The following is a 19,167-nucleotide window of genomic DNA, read 5'->3' on the forward strand; positions in this document are numbered from 1 at the left end:
GAGTTTGCAGAATTCCATGGCATGGTCACTCTGATTGGTCCAAAAATAGTCTTTTTGGAACTACTAACATTTGTTTTAGCTTCCGATCATTTTCCAGAGGTTTTTCATCTGTTTGCGTTGGAAAAACTTGCAGAGTAAAGGTGGATTATCAATTATTGTATTTGTTATACACGTATAATTACATATTTATATCATATTGTTTTAAATACTTATATAACCTATATATTACAATCAGTTAAATCATAACATTTTATTTAGTTAAATATCCCATTGGTGTTGGTTTTGGAAGTAAGCAGTAATTTCTCCTTTTTCTGTTAAAAGCTGTGACAGTACTAAAGAAAATAACTAATTTCTCCCTAAAGAGACATGGTGGATAATATTGTCCAATCTTAACTGCTAAGTTTGGCTATAAGCTAGTTAGCATTGAGCCGCTAGCGGTGTTCTGAGTTCAAAAACTAAGACTGGAGTGAAATAAACGCTGATCCACATATCATATAAATCTAACCAGCACAACGCCTTCCATCTGTTATTAAACATTAGCCATTAAAGGCTAACAGCTTGTCTTTCTAGTTAGTTAGCATTGTCAGTTAGCTTTTAGCATTGGCTAAAATTAGCTGATAGCCATTACACATTTTGGGCTTCATAATAAGGTTAATTTAAATGGGACTATCCAAATAAAATATATAAAATCGTTTAACTCCCGTAGTTCCCAGATATGGCCGATGTCTTTTACGGAACAGGATGGAGACACAAAGTACAGCAGTGGCCCAAATCACAAGTGACCAATAGGTGCCACAAAACATGGTTCCCTGATGTACCAGATACAAACGATGTGAATAAAAAAAAAAAGATTACAATTGATATGAATGCCATGTTTTTAAGACTTTATAAACACATTCATAATACATTATAATGTGTTTACAATTAATTATACATATGGCTATAACCATTTGTATAAAAAAATGCATAGCAATTTATAGCATTCTTCTAATGTTTTAAATATTGTGATCATAATGCATTATAAGCTGTGTTTATATTTAACATGTTTCTTTAAAATAATAACACATACAAGCCCTGCCTAAAATTTGAAAAAATCTTTCCAAGTTGTCTGAATTTAATAATTAGCGGATTTATTATGTACAGTTCCGCATGTGCGGTGCCTCTGCTGATTCAACTGTGCTGCAGGATACTTCATTATGCCTAACAAAGATATATTATAAATGTATTATATGCTAATACACAAGTTAGTATAATATTCAATAAATCAATAATATAATCGGATAAAAGTACTTTAGCATAACAGCAATTTATTCTAATAAACATAGCTATAGTGTTTTTGTTTTTTTGTGTGTCATGAATGCATTATAATATATTATATTATATTCATTATATTATGTTCTTTGTGACTTATAGAGTCCAGAGTCTTACAGACATGACTTTCATAGAAAGTGTTACATAAGCATATTAAACACAATTTATTACTGTTTAAAACAACATAAGAATCATTCTTTGAAAATTACATAAATGTTTCAATTCTTTGAAATATGTCCCTTCTCTTAGCTTGTTCTGGTCATAGGGGATTCACATTTAAGGAGTTTCGTAGAGGCAGTTGTGGCAGTTCCAGAAGACCACATTTCTTTAGGATATAGTTGCACCCCTGGTGCCACAGCTGAAGAACTCAGGCAAGAGATACTGGGGGAAAACATCCCTCTGTCCCCAGACCTTGTAGTTCTCCTCGCTCCAAGCAACAACCTCACTGCTAACATGACTACCACAGAAGCTGGGAAAGATTTCACCCATCTAATGGCAGCAGTACTACACCGTTGGGAAAATGTGAGTAAAAGATGATTCCCCCCAAAAATAGAGTCCAAAACAACACATTTATTTATCTTTATTCATTCTACACATAATAGGTAATAGTGCTGGACTTCCCACCACGTCTAAATGAAGATATTCAGTATCAAGGACACCTAAGAAATGAATATCATCGTGCTGCTGCAAGAATGGGGTTAAAGTATCTGTCAGTAGTGCATCACTTCCCTCTAAAACATTCAAAGCTCTGGTGTAAAGATGGCGTCCACCTGAGTGACGACTTTGGAACACCCATTCTGGCTGATCTTCTGTGGGCGTCAGCATATTTGGAGTTGAACACTACAAGAGAATTTATGTCCCGAAGTCTTTCCTACAGACCTCCAGTGTTCAATCCAGTCATTGCAGAGCGTGTGAGACAGACCTTTCCTCCAAAGGAAGGGAACGATTCACAAAAAAGGCATTGAGGTATATTTTCAGCATATGTATTTTCTTTATATTCTCTTTTATTTTTCTTTATACTCTTTCACTAATGCATGTACTGTAGACTCCGCCTATGACTGTGACTCTATGGCTATGTATGGCTATGTAGGTTTAAGTGTTTCCAGATGTGTACCACAGACCTATAAAAGGGGCTACAAAAAAGTGGACGAGAGAGGACAGAGGAACATCGGATCGGGCAACATCTCTCTTCAAGGCTGGCCTAGGAAGCATTGTAGATATTGTCTTAGTCTTAATAAATAATTGTATTACACTTAAGGCAGTGTCTGCGGTGTCTTCTTCCTCATCTTCAAGCATCTTCACAGCCAAAGACAGCCAAGACTGTCTGTGTGCAACAGGGGCTTCGCAGTGCACATGCACCTCCAAGTCCCAGAAATGCACTCTCAAGCCCCAAACCTTCAGTGGCCAATGAAACTGGGTGTGTTCAGTCATAGAAGAGATCAGTATGAACATGTGGGTAAATTGAATGCTGATATCACTTTAGCCAAGTAGCTAACTACTTATTAAATGTAAATGTATCAACGTTTCAGGTAGATTGTTTTAGCTTCTGTTAGTAGCTAGCTAGCTAGCATTAAGCATATTTTATTGCTAAATTGTGACATGTCAGTTATAACAGTAGCAAGAAGCTAACTGGTTAGGTTGGCTAACTAGCTTACCTAATTGCTAATCAAGCTAACTAGCTATCTCCCACGTAACAGTAAGACAAAACATAGACACTAAAGCTTAAAACATTTAATATTCATGGGTTTACCTAACAATCAGTCCACCCACAATGCAACAACTTGGGGCTTGAGAGCGCATTTCTGGGGCTCGGTAGTGCATGTGCACTGTGAAGCCCCTGCTGCACACAGACCCCTCTCAAGACAGCGGTAAACGACAGTCAGAAGCAGATTTGATGTTTGCAGAGATAAAAAAGGCAAGAACAAAATACATTTTCTTTTGTTCATGTATCATTTTTAACGTTTGTAATTCAAACCAACATTGTGTGTATCACACAGGGATTGTTCAGCATCTGCACAGTGATCGACACCACAGTCTTAATTAATCCAGTGGCACTTCCAGCCAGTCTCCAAAGGGCCGTCTGTGTGGAAATCCCACTCCCTCAGCGACAGCGGCAACGATGGAAAGCAAAGCAGAAGATGGTTAAGAAGAAGAAAAACTTGAGAAGTTTCAATGAGGTAAACTGTTTCTGTTATAATCATAACTTTAACTGAAACTTTAACTGTAATAATCTTACATTTCCTGAACATTGTGTATGGGCATGGCTGGCTATGTTAATTGTTTCTAATAAACAATCATTTTTCTATTCATTCAGCTCAGTATCTCTGCTTAGACTGTGTAATGTCATACACCAAGATAATAATAATAAGAAGAAAAAGATGAAACAAAAATACTACTTTTATTAAAGAGTTATATGTCCTGAGTCAGAATATAATAATAAAGTCCCAGCGCAAAACTGTAGTTTTAGTACAGGGAAACAATCTACAGATTTTTTCTATTCGCATCATATAAAACATGCTGTCAGTGGCTGAAAGAAATATATTTTTCTTTATAATGTTACTTTTATTAAAGAGTTATATGTCCTGAATCAGAATATAGTAATAAAGTCCCAGTGCAAAACTGTATTACCCAGCAACACTAGTTTTAGTACAGTCAAACCTCTGAAATCCACTGATTTTTCTATTCGCCTAGTATATAACATGCTGTCAGCAGCTGAAAGAAATATATTTTTTTCATAATGCTTTTTTAATTTAACATTAAATCACGTTGTTAGACATATCTTTATATGTTTAACAAAATACTTAAAATACTGATAACATTTACAATAAATGTACATCAACTAACCATGCTAACAACAGTTACAAACATTGTAAAATGGTGTATGAACAAGCCTCAACTAGTTAATAAATGACAAATGTTTAAACATTATTTATCATTAAAATTCCTTAAACTATAGACTCAGATCATAATTAATTAACAGTATGTACTACATTTTTACTCATAATACCACGTATTTCTCAACCCAAATGTTTATATGCATATTTCTTCTATTCTCTTTCTTCTCAGTTTTTTTTTCCATTCTTTAAGTAAATAATGCTGGTTGTTAAGTTGTGTATTTTTTTCAAACAATGTCAAATTGCTCAAAGTGTGATGTGACTTCTTAATCTTATTGTCACATTCACGTCTTTATTGCATTGTATAATAATAATGTTAATAATAATAATAATAATAATAATAATTATCATTATTTTATTTTTCACAGTGTTTTATTAAACAGAATGGGTATAGATACTTTTATTTTTATAACATGTTTTATTCTGTGTATTAACACAGAATTGTACATTACAATATGGAGTTTTCTGTTAAATTAGTAAGCCAAACGACGTTATTTAAAACAAACCTGTGTGGCAGAGTGAAATTCCACTTCTTTTCTGTCTTACCTAACCTTCTTCTCGGTAAAATCACTTCAAAAACGAATTATTTCTTTTTAAATTTAATATTTTAGAGGCGGACTTTTATTTTGACGGGAAAGTCACATGTCTTTCCAGCAACTGTTGCTCATTTCACGGAGCTGATTATTTTGTTTTTTTTTTCTTGAACGCTCGTTGCACGTGACTCAGCGCGTGGAGTGGCGTGGCGTGGTGTGTGTGTGTGTGTGTGTGTGTGTGTGTGTTTGTGTTTGTTTTCCTATACTTCCCGTGTCCTGAATTTGCGCGCTGCTGCGGGAGAGAAAACCTGTAAGGTCAGTAAGCGTGATTATTTCTTTATGCTGTCGGTTTGTATTTAATTTACTTATGTTGGTGTTTGTTTACTTGTTTGTTTGTTTGATTAAATCTTTGTTTTGTTTTTTTGGTTCTGAACAGGAGCTGTGAGGGTGACAGGCTGCTGAGGTGGGGAAGTCTAACTGAATTTAAAGGGATAGTTCGGTATTTTTGACATGAGTCTGTATGGCATCATCATAACCAGTGTCGTGCATCCACACTGACTTACCCCCCACAGCGCCCTGTGAGCCGAGTTCTTGTCCAGTTTAGGTCAAAGCGAAAGTAGTCCGGCATGTTTGCTGGGGTCAGGAAAATAACTCCTTTTTCTTCCCAAAGCAGTACGTGTTCAAAAGAGTGATTTATTTACATCACAAAAAACTAACCCTGCAAAAGTCACGCCTCGTAAATCACTTGGGTCCTACTTTCTCTCATTTCGTATCAGTGCGCGTCATTCTGACAGCGAGCTGCGCACGCGTCAACAAGCGAGAAGTAAACAAAGCGACCCAAACACGGAGGCTAGCTGTCAGGTTGCAGCGCTGCGCGCATTGATATGGAACGAGAGAAAGTAGGACCCAAGTGATTTACGAGGCGTGACTTTTGCAGGGTTAGTTTTTTGTGATGTAAATAAATCACTCTTTTGAACACGTACTGCTTTGGGAAGAAAAAGGAGTTATTTTCCTGACCCCAGCAAACATGCCGGACTACTTTCGCTTTGACCTAAACTGGACAAGAACTCGGCTCACAGGACGCTGTGGGGGGTAAGTCAGTGTGGATGCACGACACTGGTTATGATGATGCCATACAGACTCATGTCAAAAATACCGAACTATCCCTTTAAGTGGTGTTTGTGTGCTGTGTAGTGGGGACTCCTCTCGCCTGCAGTCAGGATTTGTTTTTGGTTGTCCGTGTGATTGTGTTTATTTATTTTTTTGTTCTTTTTTGTTAATTAAATTTATTTTTAATTATTATTGTGATTTTTGTTAAAATTTAATATTTATTAAAATTTGAATTTTAAGTAGAACCCTGTCACAGACCATGTGATTTGAACCTGTGTGACCTATTTTGATTGGTAGATTAGAATTTGGTTTTGGTCATTTTTCTTAATTCCTGGGTTGTCCAGGTGGCGTAGTTGCAGGGTTGCCGCTCTGCATACGCAGACAACGCAGCCAGCGTTAGGCCTCAACCATTTTGCAGTTGCAGGGAGCCAAATTGACTGAGAATGAAATGTGTTGAAATTATGACATTATTAAATTTAAAACCCAATGTGAATTATTTATGATACCCTCATCTTTTTTGTCTTTAAACATTGCATGGGGCACCTACTCTACTACTTAAAAGCGGCACGTTATTATTTTTGTGCATAATATAATGCCCCCACCCCTATTGCCTGAAATGGCACGGCTCGGTTTGCTCTGTTGGTTGTTGCCAGATGTGACATTTTCCAGTCAAATAAATAATCAAAAAATGCATGGAGGCGCTAAATCTTGCGCATGTTTAACCATTTTTAAAGTGTATGTGGCCATTCTATACAAAAACTTGTCCAGTGCAATATTTGTGTAAGTTAAAAACTTAAAATAAAATAAACAAATAGGATGAAAAATCGTAACTTATCTGGCAACCTTAGTCCTAACTAAAGTAGCAGCTACTTGAGTTTGGCAGGAGACAAGTTCACCGCGCGAAGTTCCTACTAAATGGTAATTCAACTATGAAGCGACGGTTTGAGTCTGGAGCTGAGAAGAAGAAAAAGAAGCAGAAAGATGAGGCCCATGCATCCCTTTCTGGTGAGTAACTTCGATGATAAAGGTTTAAATAGTTTTGATTACTTCATGTTCAGTGGTGTTGCCTGAGCTATAGTTACGTTGGCTTTGCTGATTTGGTAGCTTTAAACGCTTAACTAGAAACTAATCTGGGTATTGCAAGGCACGTGGCACGTTTGCAAATAGTAGTAGTGTAGTTTGAAGATTTTTAGTGACTTTAATAAAAAATTTATAAACAGAGTAGCCTACCTATTGACTAATGCCGTCAGTGCACTATCCAAATGGTCTGTATGACAGCAGGATCAGACAGCTCTATAGATTTTGACAGGCTGATATAAATACACCACGAATATAAACGATAATTTCATAACCTTTAAGGCTGGCTTGTGTAAATGACGTGTCCACTGCTTAAAATAGACATGCATCGTTTCATTTATTATTTATACATTATAAATAGTACTCTTGTGCTGTTCTTCACTGTTATTGGCCTTACTTATAACGTTGTAAATATTCACAGTTACATGTGTAATTTTAATAAATAGTAAAATTTTGCGTAAACCTTTTGTGTTTGTGTGTGTGTGTTTTTTTTTTTTTTTTTTTTTTTGGGGGGGGGGGGGGGGGCCTCCCTGACCAGTTATGCTTAGGGCCTCCAAAACCTTAGCAGCGGCCCTGCGTAGTTGGCTACAAATTTACTTATTTATTGGGTTTATTATTTTAAGACTATAAATAAACTGTCCTATACCTTCCACTTGCCACAATTACAATACTCAAATTTATAATTAAGTAGATGCTTTAATTTAATACTGTGATTTAGAGCCAGTTATTCTCTTATAATTTTAATAACTGTAAAATGTACAGATGCCTCCTATTCCAGTGGAGTAGAGCTACGTTAGAGTAGGAACTGTAGCCTTCAGCCAGTCTAAAGCCGTATTCAGCAGCAGAGAAAGGGTTAACTTACTCTTTAACACTGTGGCCAGACAGCCAATCATTACACACTACATACTGCTGCCAGTGACAGGAGGACACGCCCAGTATGCAATGTCCCATTCCTTTCTACTAGCAAAAAGTAGCTGACAGACTGATGAATAACTACAGTGTGTTTGTACTGAAAGAAGCTACGGCAATACTCCAGATAAACCTGTTTTCCTGAGTTAACACAGCTCACGCTAACAACAAATAAAAAACAGGTCTGAAGAACACGTACAGTCCTGTGAAAAAGTATTTACCTCCTAAACCTGATAACTGGTTGTTCCACCCTTAGCAGCAACAACTGCAATCAAGCGTTTGCAGTAACTTGCAGTGAGTCTTTCCCAGAGCTGTGGAGGAATTCTGTTCCACTTTTCTTTACAGAATTGTTGTAATTCCACCTCATTGGAGGATTTTCCAGCATGAACCTCCTTTTTAAGATCATCCACAGCATCTCAATAGGATTCAGATCAGGACTTTGACTAGGCCAGCTGAACTTGCTGGTGTGTTTTGGGTCATTGTCCTGCTGCAGAACCCAAGTTAATTTCAGCTTGAGGTCAGGAACAGATGGCCGGACGTTCTCCTTGAGGTAGACAGAAGAATTCATGGTTCCATTTATCACAGCAATTCTTCCAGGTCCTGAAGCAGTAGTGAATCAGCACAAGCACAAACACTCAACCACAACAGTTCATGGAAGTGCAGCTAGAAACAGAAACAGAATGGAAGGAAACACCTTACAAATGTAGGATAACACATCTATTTCAGAAAAACATTATATTACTGTATATTTATAGGGTATCAGGACACTTTTACACTCTTTTTATTGTATCGCCTGTATTATATCATATCGTATCGTTTCCACAAGCTTCTGCAACAACGTCCCAACATTTATTTCTGTCCAGAGCTGCATTAATTTCTCCCCAAGATCTCGTATTGATGATGGAGGTTTGGAGCACTGAACAAAGTCTTCTCCAGCACATCCCAAAGATTCTCAATGGGGTTCAGGTCTGGACTCTGTGGTGGACAATCCATGTGTGAAGATAATGATCTCATGCTCCCTGAACCCTGCACTCTTTCACAATCTGAACCCATTAATCCTGACATTGTCCTCTTAAAATATAATCCCGTTCCATCAGAGACTAAAGCCCATGGACCAAGCTGTTCCTGCTCAACACTGAAGGTCTCACCACTGCCAAGACTGACATCTTTGAGCAAATAGCCATCAAAAGCAATGTGCCATATGGAAACAAGAACATCCTGAGGGTTCCTGGGAACACCTTGACTGATCATATTGCCCACAAATATCATAGCATAGAGACATTTGTCCTCAAAGACATGGCCTGGTCAGCTGACGGACAATCTCCAGAAGGTGCAGAGACAGAATGGTTATCAATGAAAGTGCATGACATCACAATCATCAACATCTACAAACCACCACCCAGCAGATTGGTTCCATCATCTCTGCCAGTCGTCCCAGCCCCCGCTGTATATATGATGGTGATTTTAATATTCACCACACAGACTGGAGTTACAGCAATTCCAGCAGTGATGGTGACGTCCTGGTGAACTGGGCCTCGACTATTGATGCAACAATCTTATATGACCCAAAGGAGTCATGTACTGCCTGATGGAACAGTACCACCAATCCAGAACTGGCATTTGCAGCAAAATGGAATAAAAACCAGCCAGTCCCTATAAGACCCACCCTGGACATATTTCCCCGATCACACCATCGACCAACCTCTGCAAGAGGGGATGTCAAGAGGTGTAACTTTCCACCTGGACGTGGCGCTTTACACCTTCACCTGACCTTCTTCCACTGATCCAGAGTCTGATCTTTACTCTCTTTAACAAACTGAAGCTGTTTTACTGGTTTTCCTCACTGATAAGAGCTTTTCTTAAAGCTACAAAGCTGTTTAGTCCCTTTAATTCCTTCAATTCCCTTCACTGCACTGTGTGGGAAAGCTCTTACTTTCACTATTAAACAACATATCCCTGAGTTCCAGTGAAGTTTTTCTACAATTTGACTCATAAGTGAGCAAAACAGATAAGGGAGGAGTGAGCAGTGTGAGTAGGGGAGGAGTGAGCAGTGTGGGTAGGGGAGGAGTGAGCAGTGTGGGTAGGGGAGGAGTGAGCAGAGCAGGTAGGGGAGGAGTGAGCAGAGCAGGTAGGGGAGGAGTGAGCAGTGTGTGCAGGGAGTGAAAAGAGCAGAGTGTGTTCAGACGTCTACTTTTTGAAGAAACGGTCGGACAGTTTTTAGCTAATGTTCTGGAGAATTCCTCTGAAGGAAACTGATCAACACCTGGATCTACAAACACACCTGTAGAACCTGAAGAGAACCTGAGACCAGAGAGCGAGAACCTTCACACACCTGAAAGTGAAAGTCTGAGTGTTGTAACAGGAAGGAGCAGCAGGGAAAGAAAATGGCTTCTAAATCTTTCTTAGTGGAGGATCTCACCTGTCCTGTGTGTTCTGAGATCTTCAGGGTTCCTGTGGTTCTGAACTGTAGCCACAGTGTGTGTAAAGAGTGTCTGCAGAAGTTCTGGGAGTCTAAAGGATCCAGAGAGTGTCCAGTTTGTAGGAGAAGATCTTCAAATGATCATCCTCCAGTAAACCTGGCTCTGAAGAACCTGTGTGAGAACTTCTTACAGGAGAGAAGTGGGAGAACTTCAGCCGGTTCTGAGACACTCTGCAGTCTGCACGGAGAGAACCTCCGGATCTTCTGTCTGGATCATCAGCAGCCCGTGTGCTGGGTGTGTCAAACCTCGAGGAACCACACCGACCACAGATTCCGCCCCATTGATGAAGCTGCAACCGACTGCAAGGTAAAATCAGTGTGAACAGCTGTACAGCAGGAGTTTTTGATTTGTTTCTCTATCAAATTCCTAGTTTTAAAAATAATATATAAGAATATATAGATCCAGAAATATGTTTTATAACTAATAGTGTGGCTTTAAATATTGTATTTAGAAAAATAAATGTAGAGTTTAAGGTTGCTAAAAATATAGCAACAATATGAAGAAAAATAGAAAATATATGTAAAAAATATTAAAATGTGAAAAGTGATTTTAGCATTTAATTAGAAAGCATTACATTTTTTTGTAGGGATGCACAATGAACGATATTTCAAACCGATATTTATATGCTGACGTATTTGCCTAGTTTAATTTCTTAGGCTAGACGTTTTCCTAAGCTCTGCTTAGCAGTTTTCTATTTGCTATTTTGTAGTCCAGTGCTCCCTTTGTTTTTCCCCATTCCCTGTACTACTTACTGGTTATATTGTTTTGGCAGTTTCACTTATTCCTTGTTTACTTAGTCCCTGTTCCTTTGGGCCAGTCCAGTTTACTTTGCCAGTTTTTATATTTGTTTCTAGTTTTGCCCAACTATAGTGTGTAGCTCTATCCCCTTGATTATTGTTTATTTTGTAGTTTTGTTGTTTATTTTAATAAAATATACTGCTTCGTTTTACATCCCAGCAGTGTCTTATTTTCTCTCTGCCTGTTTACAGTCAGACATAAAAACAGCACTGACTGTGCTATTTTAATATTTACTGATTGAAGCTCATTTTTATTCATTTTTAGTTTCAATAAATTTTATTTATTTAATGTAAGGTCTATAAGTGTTATATTTGCTTTAAATATTATTCTGTTTATTCTGTAAGTTATATATGTGTAATATCTGCATCATACCAGACCATACCTTATTTTTAGTTAAAGTAGTATCACCATATTTCAGAGTATTTTTGTGATAACAATATTCTTGGCATTACGAAAAACATTTTCTTTTCAAGAAGAATTAATTTCAGTAAAAACAAGAAGATTCTATAAATGTTTGTCTATTTCCCAAACATTAGCATAAACATTAAAATAAGCTGAAAACATAAACGTACTATAAAATAAACGTGTAGCATATGCAGTGCATGCATGTAAACTGCAAATAAAAAATGTAAATAAATACACTAAATAAAAATACAAAATATACTGCCTTTAGAAATATTGTACTATCAGGATAAGGATTTTATTTTTTTTTATCGTGCACATTTTTTTGGTGATTTTTTTTTTTTTGCATATGGCACACCTCTACTAAATATGTAAGTTTACAATTTACCTTAGTTCAGTTATTCTGTACACAGTTATATCCAACATTTAATCACAATTTAGAAACTAAATGAGAGAAATGTAAAATATTTATGGCTAAAAACAGTTTAAAATTTAGGACAATATAGGACAATATTTACTGTCTTACCCTGAGAGTCTGTGTGAAACTGTGATTTTATTACAGGTTTGGGTGTTTTTAGCACGACGTAAAGCGATATAAACTGGATTACTGCGTTTATAAATTGTTTATCAGCATAAAACAGGATAAAACACAGCAAATTTACCTCATAATTGTATTTATTTAGATGAAATTTCCCCAATAAACTGTTGTTGCTCCACACAGTGTGGTGTGTTAGTGGTTAGCGCTGTGGCTAGGCTACCTGAGGGGAAGGTTTAGCTGTAATAATGGGGTGTAGACTCTCCATGAAGATAAATATGATGATTAATATTAAAGTTGGGTAGAAATGCAGAGATTTTTCTCTCTTTCTGAAGAGATTTTTACTCTAAAGGAGAAGCTGCAGAAGTGCAGGGCTAGCCTGGGGCTGTGTTTTTAGCCTTTAGCTCAGGAAGCTAGCTGAGTAGCATTAGCTTAACCCAGCAGTTTAGCTACCGTAGCGCCGTGTTTCTCTCCTGAATTAAACTCAGATAAACAGTGTAAAACTTTAGTATTAAAGTCATAAATCTGTGAATAGTGTTTATAGTAACCGTTCCTCCACCAGTCAGTGTAGCTGAGGTAGCGTTAGCTAAGCTAGCTAAGCGCTCTAACAGTAAAAGTTAGATATTATTACACTGTTTCTCTGGATAAAACACCTATTTAATGATTAGAATTACTGTTAATATTAATCTGAATATTTCCATTTATAATGTATGATTAGAAATAGTGTTTTATTTAGTTTGTACTGTTATTTGCTGGAGGATTGAACAGGTTTGGTTGTAATAAAGGGTGTTTTGGTAACTCTGTTTGCCCTTTTTCACCAAAATATCTAGTTACTATTCTTTGGTTCTAGATAAGAACTAAATTTAGAGTATCTGTCTGCGTCCTGCAGAACTACAGGAACACCATCTAACTTACTTTCATGCTGCCATCTACTGTGTCTGCAGTATATTGCATTATAGCTGTTCCTTTCTGATTTTTTGCTGTAAATATATATCTCACCTCATTATTCTTGCCTTAAAATTGTTTTTTATTTAATCAGTATAAAATATCTTATGCTGTACTATAGTTTAAACTACTTCTAATGTTTATGGAATTACGTTCATCTTAACATTAGTGTGTTGCATGCCTTGCATATATATAAATAATAACACTATATATTATATATATAGTGTTGGTTAATGGCCATCAGAATGAATTTAATGTATATATATATATATATATATATATATATATATATATATATATATATTTGTTTTTAAAATAAATAAATAGGTTTTTATTTTCATTTCTTGGTTTATTGAACTCCAACTCAATATATTCCATTAAATTAATTTTCAAGTTAATTAAAGATACATTTTTATTAACTTGGACAAAACCAAAGCAGATTTAAACATTGTTTTTACAACAATTTCAGTAACATATAAGGTTTAATTCTTTAAATTCGCTTAGATCACATGTGTCAAACACAAGGCCCGCGGGCCAAATGTAGAGAGCGAGAGCTTGTAAGATCTTAGTGTCTATAATAAATAGGTCAGAAGCATGCTTTGACCAAAAACTACACTTCCCACAATGCTTGTCGATCGTGTTACCTGTGAAGTTACGGCTTACTGCCACTACACTACCCTGCCGGAGGGAAGGCGTAACTTCGCGGGTGGAATTGAGACATACAAATGTTTATTCCATAATGTCCAGAAAAATGAAAAGTTGATGCAGACGGACGGCTGTTTCAACATAGATAATATTACTTGTATTTTATGTCATTTCTATTCACTTGAATAGTTTGGTTCTTGATTGATGGAGTTTTTGGATTTCATAACATGACAAATTAAAAGGATTTATGTTAATAGAGCAACAAGCAAACATTTTTTCCATGCAACTGTAATATTTGATTGAATAAATAATATATTGAGAGTTATTTAACATTAAGGAGTAATAACATTCATTTTATATTACATTTGGTTACATTTTATTACATTTATAAGTTACATCTGGCCCTTAGAGGACAGCCAATATGCCAATGTAGCCCTCGGCCAAAATGAGTTTGACACCCCTGTCTTAGATTGAGTAAAAAACGTAACTTACTTTACGTAGCGTCGCCATTTTGAAAAATGAGTGTTCCTTGTAGTCCTGCGACTCTTAGATTTTCAGGATCCAGAACCGAGTTTTGTTGGTGGAAATAATGGTTCAGAATTAGGTTCCACATTCCACTCTGGTGGAAAAGGGCTAACAGTAAATAAGGATGTTGTTGTATTAGTGTTTTATTATTTACACAGTGTTTACTAAATGTGTAAATGTCTGAATTGTGATTTAATAATTCACATAGCATAGTTTACTACCTCTTTACTAACTGGCTGTTTTACAGCTGAAAGATACGAGCTGTTCTAGGATAGTACTGTTAAGATAGTATTGCTAAGCTAACTTAGCCTTAACATTTGTTGTTTTAGCCAAGTTATTTACCTACATGTGACTTGTATAGCACTGCTGAGGTAAATTTATGAACACATCAACTCTGCTAAATTAAATGAATCGTTAGAATAGCAATGTGAGGGAAATCTATGATAAAAATGACAAAACTGAGCTAAATTTATCACTAAAATTGCACTACTCAGGAACATTTATGATTAGAATAGCAATGCTAAGGTAGGATTAGCTAAAGCTACATATAAAGCTATATATGTGACTATAACAGCATGGCTGAAATAAATTCATGATTAGAATAGCACTGCTGAGGTAAATATATTGTGATTTGTTGGTGTGTCTGCTGGAATATTAAACATGTTAAATATTTAATCCAGTGTGTGGATGTGTTTCAGGAGGAGCTCAGAACTGCTCTGAATCCCCTAAAGGAGAAACTGAAGATCTTTAAAAAGTGTAAACTGAACTGGGATCAGACTGCAGATCATATAAAGGTAAGAATGAGAAGATCTTCTGAGATCATGATTCTGAAATTATTCCCCAAATCAGAAGTAGGACAGTATAAAACACATTAAATATACAGTGTTTCTGACATTTACTTTCACTTTTATTTGATTACAGACGACATGAACCCAATATATTTCATGTTTTGTTTGGTGAACTTTACTTCATTATACATTCGTTCCTGCATTTCAGACCTTCAACACGTTCCAAATAAAGATGGAACAGTAAAGCATTTACCACTTTATAATGTTTCCATTTCCACTTAAAAGATACCAAGAGATAAAGAGTTTCAGGTGTTATTTTCTCCCATAATTCCTACAAACATGAGATTGGGGACAGTTCAGTCCAGTACCTGTACCCTCTTCTTCCACAGACATGTCTTAGTAATGTGTGCAGCATGTGGTTTAGCATTGTCTTGTTGAAGAATACTGCATGATCTTGAGGAGCAGCACTGTTTAGAATAGCACTGCTGAGGTAAATGAATGATTAGAATAGCACTACTGAGGTAAAATAGCTGGTATTTGATTGGCTGATGGGCTCCTTCCTTCCAGACTCAGGCCCGACGCACAGAGAAGCAGATTAAGGAGGACTTTGAGAAGCTTCACCAGTTTCTACGAGATGAAGAGGCAGCCCGGATCACTGCGCTGAGGGAGGAAGAGGAGCAGAAGAGTCAGATGATGAAGGAGAAGATTGAGAAGATGAGCAGAGAGATATCAGCACTATCAGACACTATCAGAGGCGTAGAAGAGGAGATGGGAGCTGAAGACGTTCCATTCCTACAGGTGAGGAACATCAGTCAGACTGAAGTGAATCATCAGACTGATTTCTGATGGTTTACACACTTCTGATCTGATCTGTGAATAATCTCTGATCTTCACTGTGTGGAAGTGATGTGTAGTTTATTAATTATGATGTAATTCATTAATATTCCCCTGATTGTTTTACAGAACTATAAGACCACAGTGGAAAGGTGAGTCTCTCTCTCTCTCTCTCTCTGTGGTTCTGAACCCAAAGCTACAGCAGTACTGAACGGGTTCTGATGTTCTTCCAGAACCCAGTGCACACTGCAGGATCCAGAGAGCCAATCAGGAGCTCTGCTCAACGTGGAGAAACATCTGTCCAACCTGAAGTTCAGCGTCTGGAAGAAGATGCAGGAGATCCTTCAGTTTAGTGAGTCTCACTTTCTCTTCTCACATGCACTCACACGCCACATGTCATGGGACAGGAAGTAGTGTCGTGTCCCGTGACTTTTGTCGTGTCCGTGTCTCGTAAATCTCATATTTTTGTAAATATTTTATTAGATCTTTTCATGGGAAACACTGAAGATACGACTCTTTGATACAGTGTAAAGTAGTCAGTGTACAGCTTGTAGAAAATGTACAAATTGTAGAAATTTTGTGTGTGTGTGTAATAATCAGAGTATTATACATGTGTGTGTGTGTGTGAGTGTAATAATCAGAGTATTATATGTGTGTGTATCAATCAGGGTATTGTGTGTTTGTGTGTGTGTGTGTGTGCTGCAGCTCCTGTAACTCTGGATCTGAACTCTGCTGGTTCTAATCTCATCGTTTGTGAAGATCTGATCAGTGTGAGATTCAGTTCTGATAAACTGCAGCTTCCTGATAATCCAGAGAGATTTGATTATCCCTGTGTTGTTGGATCTGAGAGCTTTAACTCAGGAATTCACTGCTGGGATGTTGAAGTTGGAGATGATAAATTCTGGCGTGTGGGAGTGATGTTAGAATCTGCTGAGAGGAAGGGAAATATATTCTCCAGGAGAGGAGTGTGGTACCTGTGGCGGTGTTGGGATGGTACATATAGAGTCTGTTCTTCACCACAGGATTACACTGTTCTCTCAGTATCAGTGAAAGTGAGGAGGGTGAGAGTTGAGCTGGACTGGAACAGAGGAAAACTCTCATTCTCTGATCCTCTCACTAACACACACTTACACACCATCACACACACTTTCACTGAGAGACTCGTTCCACTCTTTCATACCTCTAATTCTTTAACTATCAGTCCAGTTCAGATCAGTGTATCTGTGAATCAGTGAATCAGTTTGGTTTGATTCTGAGGGCTCTATCTGATTAAGGAGTGTTGTGATGCTCATCGCTATCTTACACCCCACCAACAGTCTATTTTCACTCCTTCCTCCTGCATAGTTTAAATGTGTGTGGAGTTTATATTAGGATAAAATTAATAAAACATAAATTCATCTGATATTGCTAGAAATTGCACGGATATGATGAACAGATAGATTACCTTTAAGATAAATTACTTCACAGCGTGAACCAGCAGCTCAGTTTCCTCTGCTGAGAAGCGTTTGTTGGACACGTCCAGGTAGCTGCACCGTTAAAATAGCAATCCACCAAAGTCAGAGCTCACCTGACTCTTAAAGAGAATGATGAGCAAGAGACACTCTGATTGGTTTATTATTTCACATCACGCCCAAAATTAACCCATGATTAATTAAGATAATTAGTACATGTCATTAGCTCGTTTTGAGAAGAGCAAGGTTTACTTTTCCCGTGGTTACGATAGCGAAGACACACTGACACGCCCTAAAATAAAGCTGCACGGTTCACTGCTCAACTATAGATCAATAAAATAGTACCCTGTAGTATATAGTAACCAACACTCGTTTATGATCTCTGTAATCAAATAAAACACAAAGGAATTAGAAGAAATTCTACTTTTTAGTTTCTATTCTCCTCACTTTCAAAATCTTTTCTGATTTAGGGTTGTATTTAGGGGTGTTGCTGGGTTATATTGTGTCTAACTATAACACATTATTGATTATTAAATTAATTGATTATTGTTTCTTCATTCTTGATTTTTTTATAAACAGCTTGTTTTTGGTTCTGGACACATCTATAAATGAATTTCCTGCAGTTTCCTGTGTGTTTTAATCTGTATAATGTTATAATCATTAATAAATGTGCAGTAAAATTGGTTTTATGTTGTTGAAAACGTTTGAAAGTAAGTAAAGATGAATCTTCTCCATTCAGTGTAATATAATAAATATATAAAAGAGCAGTTGTGGTGTGTTTTACTGCAGAACTCTACAGAACAGACTGTGTTACTCTATAAAATAATCCATTACATGAAGAAAGAATTTAGTAAATATGCTCTAGATATTCATATTCTAAAGCCTGAACCTGAATATCTATTAAATCATTGATTATTAATGGTTATAAACATGCTATAGGCTGGATTTGGGGGCGTATGGTATAGATGTGGTTTAAGATAAAATAAGATAATCCTTTATTAATCCCACAGCAGGGAAATTTACAGAGTTACAGCAGCACAAAGAACAGAACAGAAGAGATTTCAGGAAATATAAATATACATATACATACTAAGAAACCATCAAATATATTGATGGGTCTCTGAGACATTGTATCGTCCTCCTCCAAGGTGTTGGGCTTGATGGACTTTGCCAGTCAGCCGCTGCCTCCCTCTGGTGGCAGGAGGTGGAACTTGTCTGAGGACAGGCTTTAAACTGCACTGAAAAAACTGTTTAAATACTTTTTATTTCTATTTTACAAGTAGAACTTATTTCTATTATTAAGTAAATGTGCACAGTGAACTCTCCCTGTGAGTTTAATCAGATAATTTAACTGATTTAAACCAAGAAAAGTTAATCCTGGTAGACAAGACTGCACACCTATGGTGATGGAGGATTGGGGGACGTGCCTATTATGCAAATAAATACAAATAAATGATGTCAGGAGCCAATAGGAGAGTTGTACCTCTTTATCTTAATTTTTACTGTCTCAGCTGCTAAATTTAGGTAATATTTAATCACAATATGTGGTGAACTCTACCCAAATAAAGTGATTAGAAACTTCCACACAGCAGAATCAGCAGGTGAATCAACAGCAGGAGAATTGAATCCTGCTCCTCAACACCTCGTGTAAATTAACTCTAATTTAAAACCTGTATAGATTATTAAATTATAATTATAATTAATTACTCCAGATGCACTTCTGAATTAACTACTTAGAATTACTATTTCAAATAAATAATTCATTGCAGTTGAAATGTGCTGTGTAAGATTATGTAGCAGGATGAGTATTTTGTTTTGTAGTCTGGAAGTATTTGGGATAAATAAAGCTCTGGGTCATTAAAACATTACTGTTTATTTGTTTATTTGGAAATTGACAGTATTTCTCTACTTTAACTGGCGTGTTTTTTTA

At 36.7% G+C, this 19,167-nt stretch overlaps 2 protein-coding genes across 2 annotated transcripts; both read left to right on the forward strand.

Moving 5' to 3' along the window:
- The first annotated feature begins 715 nt into the window (after positions 1-715).
- On the forward strand, positions 716-2,276 carry LOC125781528 (uncharacterized). The gene is made up of 3 exons (XM_049465201.1): positions 716-754; positions 1,561-1,833; positions 1,914-2,276. Exons 1-3 carry the CDS (start codon positions 716-718, stop codon positions 2,274-2,276), a joined length of 675 nt encoding a protein of 224 aa, XP_049321158.1.
- Positions 2,277-10,003: 7,727 nt separating this feature from the next.
- Positions 10,004-17,395, forward strand: LOC125782197 (E3 ubiquitin-protein ligase TRIM35-like). Its single transcript, XM_049465455.1, has 6 exons — positions 10,004-10,620; positions 14,863-14,958; positions 15,520-15,750; positions 15,916-15,938; positions 16,020-16,138; positions 16,492-17,395. The coding sequence occupies exons 1-6, from the start codon at positions 10,219-10,221 to the stop codon at positions 17,019-17,021; spliced, it is 1,401 nt and encodes a 466-aa protein (XP_049321412.1). The 5' UTR covers positions 10,004-10,218; the 3' UTR covers positions 17,022-17,395.
- Positions 17,396-19,167: the final 1,772 nt, after the last annotated feature.

This window comes from Astyanax mexicanus, chromosome 1, assembly GCF_023375975.1.
Source record: "Astyanax mexicanus isolate ESR-SI-001 chromosome 1, AstMex3_surface, whole genome shotgun sequence".
NCBI classification, from domain to species: domain Eukaryota; kingdom Metazoa; phylum Chordata; class Actinopteri; order Characiformes; family Acestrorhamphidae; genus Astyanax; species Astyanax mexicanus.

Excerpts from the sequence above, each read along its gene's own strand:
- LOC125781528 (XM_049465201.1), top strand. The coding sequence starts at position 716 with ATGGCCGATGTCTTTTACGGAACAGGATGGAGACACAAA. Across the intron at positions 755-1,560 it reads GAACAGGATGGAGACACAAA|CTTGTTCTGGTCATAGGGGA; the intron begins GTACAGCAGTGG and ends CCCTTCTCTTAG. Across the intron at positions 1,834-1,913 it reads TACTACACCGTTGGGAAAAT|GTAATAGTGCTGGACTTCCC; the intron begins GTGAGTAAAAGA and ends TACACATAATAG.
- LOC125782197 (XM_049465455.1), top strand. The coding sequence starts at position 10,219 with ATGGCTTCTAAATCTTTCTTAGTGGAGGATCTCACCTGTCCTGTGTGT. Across the intron at positions 15,939-16,019 it reads TATAAGACCACAGTGGAAAG|AACCCAGTGCACACTGCAGG; the intron begins GTGAGTCTCTCT and ends ATGTTCTTCCAG. Across the intron at positions 16,139-16,491 it reads GCAGGAGATCCTTCAGTTTA|CTCCTGTAACTCTGGATCTG; the intron begins GTGAGTCTCACT and ends TGTGTGCTGCAG.